Below are 13,075 nucleotides of genomic sequence, written 5' to 3'. Positions count from 1 at the left end.
ATGGAGAACACATTAAAAACAGAAAATTTTAATGTTACTACCATTGTGGAATTTGTTCTCTTGGGGTTTTCTGATATTCCCAATCTCCAATGGATTCTTTTTGGGATATTTTTAGTCATCTACCTAACTATACTGATGTGTAATAGCATCATAATATTGATAATAAGAATTGACCCTGCTCTCCAGACCCCCATGTATTTTTTTCTTAGCAATTTTTCCTTCTTAGAAATCTGTTATGTAACAGTCACTATCCCAAGAATGCTCATGGACCTATTGACCCAGAAAGGAAATATTTCTTTCTTTGCCTGTGCTGCACAAATGTGTTTTGTCCTTATGTTTGGAGGCTCAGAATGTCTTCTCCTGACAGTGATGGCCTATGATCGCTACGTGGCCATTTGTAACCCTCTGCATTACCCTCTCGTCATGAACCACAAGGTCTGTGTCCAGCTGGTGACTGTTGCCTGGATCAGTGGAGTACCAGTTGTGATTGGACAAACATGCCAGATTTTCTCTCTGCCCTTCTGTGGGTCTAACACAATTAATCATTTCTTCTGTGACCTTCCCCCAGTACTCAAGCTTGCTTGTGGGGACACATTTTTGAACGAGATAGCAGTCTATGTTGTTGCAGTGGTCTTCGTCATGATTCCTTTTCTGTTGATTGTTGTTTCCTATGGCAAAATCATCTCCAACATTCTGAAATTGTCAACAGCCAAAGGAAGGGCTAAAGCCTTCTCCACCTGTTCTTCTCACCTGATAGTTGTAGTCTTATTCTATGGAACAGCTACTATCACTTATTTACAACCCAAACCAAATCAATCTGAAGGAGTTGGGAAATTGATTTCTCTTTTCTATACCATTTTGATCCCAACATTGAATCCCCTTATATATACTCTGAGGAACAAAGATATCATGGTAGCACTGAGAAAACTACTAACGAAGTTATTACCGTGACTCAGATACTTGAAATTACAGAAAGAATTTGCTTATATGTTTGTCATGTAGAGACAGCGGAAAAAAAAAATGTCTTCTAGTTTTGTTCCACAATAATGATATTTAATGTAATCATATCAACCTCACATTATGTTAAGGAACCTTAGTTTCATAGGATTAAGTCAAGGGCTTCTGTGTAATCAAAAGACAAATAATCTCAGTTGCAACAATCTGATTTGAAGACCCATCTGTCCTCTATGACAGGGAACTATGGTGAACTAGGTGAGTTAAGGGATTCCATGGGCAATACAATGATACTGAACTCAGTGTATCTTATAAGCAGGGATTAGGGTCATGTGCCATGATCGTTTTTTTTTTTTTTTAATTTTCCTGTTGCTTCAGATATATTTGCTAACTCTTTTGTACCTATGATTGAATTTAGCCAATAACAAAACCCAGCAGCAGCCGAGATGGTGAAAGCAGGAGAAGCTTAGTGTTTTCTTTGTATTTGCCTTTCTGTCTATCTCTTGTCACTGCCCATGTTGCTTTAAGACTACAAATCTGGAGGATTCCCCTTTACTCTGGTGACATAATTCCCTTCCATTACAGTTTCAGGTTTTGCTTTGGTAATACCTCTTTAGTATTACACATCTCTGGAATTTTCACCATAAATTATTTTTTTTTAATTTCATTTATTCATGAGAGACACAGAGAGGGAGAAGGAGAGACATAGAGAGAGAGAAGCAGGCTCCATGCAGGGAGCCTAATGTGAGACTCGATCCTGGAACTCCAGGATCACGCCCTGGGGCAGGCACTCAACCCCTGAGCCACCCAGGGATCCCAAACACCATAAACTATCTAAATGAATGTGTAGCACATTGAAATGTTGGTCTCTCTAAAATAGATGTCCTTTTAGAATCTGCAAATATGCCTCACTTGGAAAAAAAAAAAAGAGAAAAAGTTCTTTGGGGATGTAATAATGTCCAAGGAATTGAGATTGTGTTCATTTAACATGGGCCCTACATCCTATGACCAGTGTCCTTATGAAACAGAGAAATAGAGGAAATTTAAAAAATAGATAGTGGGACTTCTGGGTGGCTCAGTGATTTAACACCTGCCTTCAGCCCAGGGTGTGATCCTGGAGCCCCAGGATCAAGTCCTGATCAGTCTCCTTGCATGGAGCCTACTTCTCTCTCTGCCTATGTCTCTACCTCTCTCTTTGTGTCTCTCATGAACAAATAAATAAAATCTTTTTAAAAAATAGATAGATACACAGAGAAGAAAGTCATATGAAGGTGGAAGTAGATATGGGAGTGATACAACCAAGAATAAAAAAATAAAAATCAAGAGCCCCCAACAATTAGAAGAAACAAAGAATGATTCCCCCTTAGATCTTTTAGAGGAAATGAGGAGAGCCTGACAATACTGTGATTTGGGACTTTGGATTCTAGAACTGTGAGAGTTTCTATTATTATTGTTTTAAGCCACTCAATTTGTAATATTTTGTTACAGTAGCTCTAAGAAAGTATTGCACCATGTAAATAGTCTTTGCATTGAAGCACTTGTATTGAAATCCTCTGGAATAAATTCTGTATCTTTTTGGGAAGTAATTTGGCATTTTTTTCTTTTGAATGAAAAAGTAAAATACCCTTTTATTTTAAGAACTCTATCAATGAAAACTCATCTTGTAGAAATAATATTTATCCAAGAACAATTGTTACCTGCATTTAAGAATTTTTATTAAATGTGTTTGTTCAAGAGTGTCTATTAAAGGGTTTTTTATAGTGCAAAAGAAAATAAGAAGCAAAGGGAAAGTGCTCTCTGTTGGAACATATTAAGACAATAGAATACATCTACACCATAGAATACAACACAGCCTTTCAAGACAATGATTTATAGCTGCTTCACTGAAGAAATTCCAAGATTTCCTGACATGTGAGAAAGTAAATGTATGTATAAAACATAACTATTGGGGATCCCTGGGTGGCTCAGCAGTTTAGCGCCGCCTTTGGCCTAGAGCGCCATCCTAGAGTCCCGGGATCGAGTCCTGCGTTGGGCTCCTGGCATGGAGCCTGCTTCTCCCTCTGCCTGTGTCTCTGCCTCTCTCTCTCTCTGTCTATCATGAATAAATAAATAAAATCTTGAAAAAAAACCATAACTATTTTTGTAAAATAGAGGTTAGCACTCCATAATCTCATACAACATTTTACATGTGCAAGTTGGTAGTGGGTATTGTGCATGTTAGCCTACTTTGTATCTGAGAGGATGTGGATTTGAAGAGAAAACTGTCTTCCTGACAGGATTTCAATGATTTCTGTTTTTTATTATATTTTTATTTGTATTTTTTATTTATTACAAGATAATAAAATATGTAAATTATAAGAAATAACTTTTGCTCAGAATATATAAAACCATATAGCAAATAAAATTCTTACATTACCCTTTTCTCATTGCTACTAAATGTCTTATGGAATATTTAGCATCTAGCAGAGAAATTTCAATATCAATCAAATCATCTTTGACTTTTGAAAGAATCAATAGATTCTTTTTACTAAGAGGATTCAAGATACATAACACTAGCAGTCATTTCTTTTTAAAATAAGTAAAATAAAATAAAAATAAAAACTACCAAAAGGACTTTTACAATAGATACAAAGAGACAAATTTAAGATTATAAATTGGACATAGTCAAAAATAAATGCCTCTTAGTAATCATTAAATAATGATAATAAATAAAACAATCTTGAAATCAAACAAAGGAAGAAAAGAGAAAAATGTCAATGAGTGTAGAATTAACGAAGGGATTCTCAGGTTTTGACAAATCAGACAGATAATGTAGAATACAAAAATTACACAAATATTGATCAATAGGGTTTTTTTGTAGATTTATAAATCAAATTTAAAAAATGAATGTGCATGATTATCTGAGATCATATAGATGGTAAATTTATAAATTGGGCATGTCTCTCTTTCAGTACCAAAAAAGATGTATAGAAATGCTTTGGGGTACTTTCTGACAATAATAATTTGAAAAAAAAAAAAACAAATAAATATCTAAATATTTTTAAAAGCCCTAAAAACGTTAAAAATTAAATATCTTTTGAAATAAAGCTTATGAAACAACAAATTAAGGTAAGTCTATTTAAACTCAATGACAATAAAATAAATAAATAAATTTTCTGAGACTTCCTATTGACATCCTTCTGAATATGCCAAATCATGAATCAAATATTTTCTACTCATGAAAATAGTTATTATTAACCCTAAAAGAAAATAAATACAGTTGCATTGCTTTCTCCAGTTTGGTTATGGAAGGTTTCATTATATGCCGCAGAATGTACTCACAAGGATTTTATTTAAAGGCAAATAATGTGTACCAGGTTCTATCATTTCCAACACCCCAGCCCTGGGCAAGCCACAGAGGCATGCTTCCGGAGCCTCCAGAGGCCACCATGCACCGCTTCGCTGGAGCCCTTCTCTCTAACACAGGGGAGCATTAGAATTTTGAGATAAGACCAAGAACCTCCCAGGTCCCTTTTCCTTCCTATATTGAGGAGTGTTCACTTGCTTGAAATCAAATGAATCCTGCAAGGAATCTACATGTTTAGGGAGTTCACAGAGCAGGGGGAGTTGAGTCTGGGTCATGTAATCAAGCAAGGATTGCCAGACCGGTTAGGTAGTTATAAACCATCAATAATGAAACTGATTGGAGTCTCCAGGGTAGTATTAGATCTTACCTACCATATCAAAAAGTCCACCGGTCTTATCTTAACCAAGAATTAAAAATGAAGCATTCAGACATTCCCAAAGTAGAGATTAGACTTTTCCAAAAAGTCTACTCAATGCTAACAATTAAATTCAATACCTGTTAAGCTATTGCATTTGTTTTCAAATGCTGTATAACAAATGGCCACTAACTTAGCAACTTAACACAAATTTATTATTTCAGTTTGTATAGGTAGAAGTCCAGCATGATGGGGCTTGTTTTTCTGCTGAGGATCTCAGAGGCTGAAATTTGGGTACTACTTGGGTGACATTGTGCTCCTGGAAGCCAAAGATATTCCATGCCCTCTTCCTTCTTCCACTTCCCTCACCTTGAATCTCTGATATTTTTCCTGGATCTCGCTGCTGTACTTAGACTTTAAGAACTTTCGTCATTAGGTCAGGCCCAGTTGGACTACCTCCCTAATTTAAATTCAACTAGTATTTGACCTTAATTACAACTGCCCAATGCCTTTAAAGTAATTTTAAGGTCATGATATAATTTATTGCAATAATAACTCAAAGAAAAAGACAAAAGATTTTCTTGAAAAATATTGAAAATCAGTTGAATATGTATGTATCATAGTTTCATTTAAAAACTTACAAACTGAGGCAAGCCTGGGGAGTTTTGTCTTGGAACCAGAAGAAGGGAGAGAAAAGGGAAAAAAAAAAGTCAAATATTTAATTGCAAATTAAAATGTTATATGGGAATAAGCTAATACATCTGAGTTATAGCCAACAAAAAAATTTCACACAGATTAAGGAAGTAGACTGGAAACAATAGCAGACCCTGTAGGGGTTTTTTTTCCCCTCTGATGTATTTTCTATTTAAAATATTTATTTTGAACACAGACTGAAGGTATAAATTGAACTAGAATCCATATTATCTGATAAAAATTAAAAAATAATTAATTAGATGTGCCTGGGTGGCACAGGCAGTTAAGCATCTGAATCTTGATTTCAGCTCAGGTTATGACCTCAGGGTCATGGGATGGAGCCCTACAATGGGCTCCATGCTCAGAGAGGAATCTACTTGTCCTTCTCCCTCTACTCCTCCCACCATTCATACACTCTTTTGCTTTCTCTCTCTTTGAGATTTCACTATATAACAAATACATAAATAAATTACTTAATTAAATCTTAAAAGTAATTAATTAATATTCCAGTCAGGATTGTGTCAGTTAAAAGGAAAAAAAAAAGGAAAAGAAATTGATCACAAATAAAACACGCACGTGTAATGATAATAGAATTCTAGTGTTTCTGTATTCAAAGGCCCATATGGAAGATCAAATGAAAAACATTAGGGAAAGTGTATTAAGAAAAGGTTTGACATGCACAATTTTGACTTTAGATATTCTCCAGTGAATATTAGTGGACAATTAAGTGGTGCTGCTTTCTCAAGAATTTTCTTTCTCCCTGCCAAGATCTAGTATGGGGGTAAGGTGGATGGCCAGGGGACTTGAATTCCATTGGGTGACTGTCCACAAGGTTGTCTTTGTCCAGGATATCTGGAAAAACAAATTATAATGAGTGACAAATAGAAACATAAAGTTAAGGTCATATATGAAAAAGAAATGTAGAATAAAAGGGATGCTCTTATTTAAAGGAAACTTGGTATTTTGAAAGCATGTATATTTTGAAATAAATATGTTTCAGTTATGAGAGAAAATGTCAATTTCCTATTAAAACAAAAGTTTCTTTCATATATATGATTATAAGCCTATGTATACATTTATATTACATATAGTTATATACATATACAATATATAATATATATAAAGTGCATGTAATTAAACTGTTCTACTGAAGATGCAAATAACAGCTATAACTAAACCTAGAAGACAAAGTATGAATTATTTTATGTCAATATGTTTTTGTATTAATATTCTTCACTTATTTTAGAACATTATAGGGGCACCTGGGTGGCTCAGTGGCTGAGCATCTGCCTTTGGCTCAGGTGGTGCTCCTGGGGTCCTGAGACTGTGTCCTGCATCTGACTCCCCACAACAAGCCTGATTCTCCCTCCGTCTATGTCTCTGCCTCTCTCTCTCTCTCTCTCTCTCATGAATAAATAAATAAATTCTTTAAAAAAAAAGAGAAACCACTGTAAAATTCAAACCTACTAATATATGTTAACGATGTTGATATGTTTAGGATATAGCACACATTCACCTTTGGATTCAGTTTTGCTCTTTGAAGCTAGGATATCAAACGCTGGAATTTGAATGGAGATAAATTTTATATATTAATTCCTCAAACTCCTCTAGTCCACAGAAAATAGTTTGGACTCACAGGATAAATGACTAAATTCACTATTTTCACAATTGGAACATAAACACACATGACCAGAGGCAAATCTCATTTCAGTGATGGAATTTGTTGTTTTGGTATTTTCTCGTTTTCCAGTCCCTGAATGGTGTGTATGTGTGTGTGTGTGTGTGTGCGTGCGTGATATTTTTCTCATCTACATAATAATCTTTATGGCAAATGGCATCATTATTCTCATAACTAGAATTGGCCAGCCTGTTAATTTTTTCCTTAGTAATTTTTCTTTCCTGAAAATATTTTATGTATTTGTCATTCTTTCTAGAATGCTCCTAAACCTTTGGACTCAGAAAAGAAACATTTCTTTTTCTGCCTGTGTTACAAAAATATGTTTTCTCTTTATGCTTGGAAACATGGAATGCTTTCTCCCGATAGCGTTGGCCTATGACCACTACATGGCCATTTGTCATGTTCCATCCTGTCCTCCAGTTATGAACCACAAGCTCCATGTCCAGCTGACATTGACTGGCTTTTGGATCAGTAGAGTTCCAGTCAAAATAGGGTAGACATGCCAGATTTTCTCTCTGCCATTTTGTGAGTCTAACCAAATCAGCTACTTGTTCTGAGACATCCCTGTACTACTCAAGCTGGCCCGTGGGGACACTTTCCTGGATGGGATGTTAGCTTTTATAGTTACTGTGCTTTTTATTATTATTCTTTTTTCACTGATACTTGGATCCTATAGTAAAATTATCCCCTCTATCTTGAAGTTGCTGTTGGCAACAAGACCAGCCAAAGCTTTATCCACTTACTCATCTCACATCATAGTTGTAGCTTGATTCTCTGGATCCCAAATTGTTACATATTTATGACCCAAATCCAAATATATTTTTCAGAATAGACTAATTTATTTCTCTTTCTGTATACCATTGTCATTATGATGTTTAAACCCATGCATGATATATACTCTAAGGAGTAAAGATTCATGATGGCCTTGAGAAAGTGGCTACTTAATGTTTCTTGCATTAGCCAATGATTTGAACTTATTATCTATTTTTCCTCTCATTTTGCTGTTGTCTAATCAGGAGTTATGTTGTAATTTACTTTCCTGCTTGAATATGAGTTGATTATCTTTACTCATTCCTGAACTTCCCATTTTATCCTGGACCTTCTGGTAGCAGGGCTACATCCCAAGTGGTTGTATTTAAAACAAGAAACAAATATTTTAGCAAATTTCTTTTTTTTAAGATTTTATTTATTTATTCGTGGAAGACAGAGAGAGAGAGAGAGAGAGAGAGAGAGAGGTAAAGACATAGGCAGAGGGAGAAGCAGGTTCCCTGTGGGGATCCCGATGTGGCACTCGATCCCAGCACCCCGGGATCATGACCTGAGCCAAAGGCAGATGCTCAATCACTTAGCCACCCAGGTGTCCCTCAGCAAATTTCATATTTAGTGGACTAGTTTCTGTCAACACAAATTCACTGCTGATGTGAGACTGTTTACTAAAATATGTAGTATCTTTTATCTAGCAATTCATGTTCCAAATTTTTCCCTAAAATTCATAATATATGTTCTAGTTCCTTTCCCTCTTTATCATTTACATTAAGAAGTCAACAATATTATATATGGAAAGGTTTTTTTTATGGAAAGGTTTTTTAAAAAATATTTTTCTTATTTATTTGAGAAAGAAAGAAAGAAAGAAAGAAAGAAAGAAAGAAAGAAAGAAAGAAAGAAAGAAAGCACAAGTGGTGGGGAGGAGCAGAGGGAGAAGGAGAAGCAGGTTCCCTTCTAGGACTCTGGACGCTGGACCCTGAGATCATGACCTGAGCTAAAGACAGAAGCTTAACTGACTGAGCCACCCAGGCACCCCATATGTGGAAAGCTTTTATAGAATATTTGTTGAATGAATATAGAATATAGATACACCTGAATATGTCAAAGTTTGTACTACAGAATACTGCAGAAAAGATGGCCTTCTAATAAATTGTATTGATTTAAATGGATACAAGTGTGGAAAGAAAGAAAAGAAAGAAGAAAGAAAAGAAAGAAGAAAGAAAGAAAAAGAGAAAGAAAGAAAGAAAGAAAGAGAGAGAGAGAAAGAAAGAAACTTGATTCTTATTTCATGTCATTTATATAAAAAAATTCTAGATACTTTGTAAAACTGAATACAAAATGCAACACAATGAAGCTTTTTAAAGGTAATGTATATTATCTGTATAACCTTGGGCAAGAAAAACATTTTAATCAAATTAGCTGCTATAGTTGAAAACATTGATAAGTTGAACTGTGTTACATCAGTACTTCTTCATTCAAGGGAGCCATTCAGAGAGGAAGTTTTCAACACAAGGGGTTCAAATCCATTATATATAAAGAAGTTTTCCAGATTAAAAACAAGGAAAATTTGGAAAAAATTGACAAGAAACTTAAGGAAGTATTTCACAAAAGAGAATAATCCAAATAGCCAGTGAGAGAAAAGGAAGGAAGGAAGGAAGGAAGGAAGGAAGGAAGGAAGGAAGGAAGGAAGGAAGGAGAAGGAAAGAAAGAAAGAAGAAAGAAAGAAAGAAAGAAAGAAAGAAAGAAAGAAAGAAGAAAGAAAGAAAGAGAAAGAGAAAGAAAGAAAGAAAGAAAGAAAGAGAAAGAAAGAAAGAAAGAAAGAAAGAAAGAAAGAAAGAAAGAAAGAAAGAAAGAAAAAGAATCATAATGCAAATGGAAACCAAATAAGAAACTATGGCTCTTTTGGAAAAACTCAGCCTTTCTCTCCTGTGATAGGGAAAACTCATCCCTCTCTACTGTGTGTTCCTTCCCTGTGAATCTCCTTTACTACTCACAGAGCATTTCCCTTCTGACACTTCTGGTCACCAAATAGATGGGGTTTTTCCCTCCACAACTAGCTATAGATCTGAGGTTCCCATGACTCCTTCCTAGGGTTCAATTAAATTGCTAGAGTGATGCATAGAACTCCAGGTAATATTTACTTCTGTTTACGGGTTTATTAAGGCATATGATAAAGATTACAGATGAAAAGCCAGATGAAAGATACATACATATTGTGAGGTCTTGGAGGTTCCTGAGTGCATGAACTTCTGTCCCTATGCAGTGAGATGTGTCAATCTTTTTTTTTTTTTAAGACACATTTATTCAGCGTCATGATCAGACTATTACATTTAGAAATCAACAGCATGGGTGCAAAAAAAAAATCTACATTAAACCCATTCATTTGGGGAATATAAATAATAGTGAAAGGGAATAGAAAGGAAGGGAGAAGAAATAGGTGGGAAATATCAGAAAGGGAGACAGAACATGAAGACTCCTAACTCTGGGAAGCGAACTAGGGGTGGTGGAAGGGGAGGAGGGCGGGGAGTGGGGGTGAATGGGTGACGGGCACTGAGGGGGGCACTTGATGGGATGAGCACTGGGTGTTATTCTGTATGTTGGCAAATTGAACACCAATAAAAAATAAATTTATTATTAAAAAAAAAACCCTTTGTTGGAATGCTTTACACTTTCCACAGAACAGAAACTAAAACAACCTGTTATACAATTAGTCACAAATAGAGTCATTGAGTTTTTTGCCCATACACATGAGTATTGTCTAAAACATGTGTTCTTTGTAGGAGCTAGGCCCTGCCACCACTGTACTTGGCTGAGTTCACAAATCTGTTGTAACCTGTAGCTTCCCTGTCACTTCTTTGGCTCTCCTCTCCTGCTAAGCTTTGTTTCCTGGCAGTAATTAAAACCTTCTGCCACTGCCATAGCTGCTGCTGCTGCTGGAACCACCATAGCCACCTTGGTTTAGTGGTTTGGCAAAGTATTGGCCTCCGCCACCATAGGGGCCAGAGCTTCTGCCTCCAAAATTTCCTCCTTTCATGGGTCCAAAATTTGAGGATTGATTGTTGTAATTGCCAAAATCGTTATAGCTTCCGCCACCTCCAAAGTTGCTTCCATCATTACCAAATCCATTATAGCCATACCCACTGCCACCGTATCCACCACCACCTTGACTGCCACTGAAGCCACCTCAACCACTGAAGTTCCTTCCATGACCAAAGTTGTCATTCCCACCAAAACCACCTCCACGACCGCTACCAAAGTTTCCAGAACCACTTCGGCCTCTTTGGCTGGACGAAGCAACTAGCCATCTCTTGCTTCGATAGGGCTTTCCTCACTTCACAGTTGTGGCCATTCACAGTATGGTATTTTTGAATGACAATCTTGTCTACAGAGTCGTGGTCGTCAAAGGTCACAAAAGCAAAACCTCTCTTTTTGCCACTTCCTCGGTCAATCATGATCTCAATCACTTCAATTTTCCCATACTGTTCAAAATAATCCCTTAGATGATGTTCTTCAGTGTCTTCTTTAATGCCACCAACAAAAATCTTTTTCACAGTTAAGTGGGCACCGGGTCTTTGATATTCTTCTTGGGAGACAGCCCTCTTTGGTTCCACGACTCTTCCATACACCTTGTGTGGCCTTGCATTCATGGCTGTGACCACCTCCTCCACGGTGTGTATGTGACAAACCCAAAGCCTCTGGAGCATTTAGTGTTGGGGTCTCTCATTACTACACAGTCCCTAAGCATCCCCCGTTGCTCAAAATTACTCCTCAGACTCTCATCGGTTGTTTTGAAGCTCAAACCTCCAATGAAGAGCTTCTGCAGCTGCTCGGGCTCTTTGGGAGACTACGACTTAGACATGGGAGACTTTAATGATGCTTACTCAGCGGCATCCAGGGGCAGAAAGGACAATCTTTGGACACGTGGGTGTGTTCACCATCCTGGAAAGCTCTCCAAGCCCTAGCTTCGAAGATGTTTATGGAGGCTTCACCACATAGGAATGGCAGGCCACTAACTCCATTTTCAACCCCTCTCTCTTCTCCACAGAATGTAGGTGAGGGAAGCTGAAAATTCTAAGACTTGTCATGGCTTGGTCCTTTCTGGTGATCAGTCAATCCTCATCTGAAAGCCATCCAGGAGCCCACACAAGGTTGCCTCATTAGGAGAAAAGACACTCCTACCTAAGAAATTACAAGTTTCAGGGGCACTGTGTCAGGAACCAGGGTCAAAGACCAAATATTAGAAGAAAAGATACTCCAAGTATGCTTATAGCTTAGGAAATTACAAGAGTTCCAGGAGCCCTGTGTCAGCAGTCAAGGCCAGAGATCAACATGAGATCTTCCTATTAAGATCACAATATCGGAATGGCATACCCATCAGAAGGACAAAAATTTAAAACAAGAAGGACTAACTATATCACATGTGTCAAATATGTGGAGTAATGGAAACTCTCCCCATGCCAGTATACGAATTGGTACACAACTTTAGCAGACAGCCTGCTTTCATCTAGAGAAATTACTCCTAGGTATGTACCAGCAGAAATGCAAGCATTTGTGGGCAAAGGGACATCTCCAAGAATGTTCGTCTTTGCATCAATCATAAAAGTAAATCCTTATCAAATTAGAATGAGAAATAATTGTGATTCTTAACACAGAGGCAAACCAGAAGGAAATAAAAATGAATAAAACAGGGCAGCCCCAGTGGCACAGCGGTTTGGCGCTGCCTGCTGCCCAGGGTGTGATCCTGGAGACCCAGGATCGAGTCCCATGTCCGGCTCCCTGTGTGGAGCCTGCTTCTCCCTCTGCCTGTGTCTCTGCCTCTCTCTCTCTCTGTGTCTCTATGAATAAATAAATAAATAAATAAGTAAATAAATAAATAAATAAAATCTTTAAAAAAAAAGAATAAAACACAAGTATATATAACATGGATGAAGCATATTGTTGAGTAAGACCAGCCATAACTGTATTATATATACATAAACTTTTAGTTAAGGTTAAAAGAAGTATTTAGGAAGCCCACTAATTTTATACATATATTTATTTGCTAAGTTTTCTTTAATAAACATCATGTTTGCACTGGAAAGAAAAAAACTAATACTTTTTTATTATTTTTATGTCATGCTTATATTTTTTCCTGAAATTAATTCAGAAAAATGACTTGCTTTTCATTGAAAAAAAATTAACAAAAGTGGTTTGGGATTGTTGATAGTACTGAATCATTTAGAAGACATGAATTAAGACTTCTATAAATGGACATTCTTAAAAATAAGCCACCTATTATTTCCAA

The 13,075-nt window shown here is 36.6% G+C and overlaps 1 protein-coding gene across 1 annotated transcript; it reads left to right on the top strand.

Moving 5' to 3' along the window:
* Nucleotides 1-951, top strand: LOC144293330 (olfactory receptor 10AG1-like). Its single transcript, XM_077864416.1, has one exon. The coding sequence runs from the start codon at nt 1-3 to the stop codon at nt 949-951; it is 951 nt and encodes a 316-aa protein (XP_077720542.1).
* Nucleotides 952-13,075: the final 12,124 nt, after the last annotated feature.

This window comes from Canis aureus, chromosome 21 (genome assembly GCF_053574225.1).
Source record: "Canis aureus isolate CA01 chromosome 21, VMU_Caureus_v.1.0, whole genome shotgun sequence".
NCBI lineage: Eukaryota > Metazoa > Chordata > Mammalia > Carnivora > Canidae > Canis > Canis aureus.
Note: the sequence above shows the minus strand (reverse complement) of the source record. Positions and strands in the feature narration are given on the sequence as shown.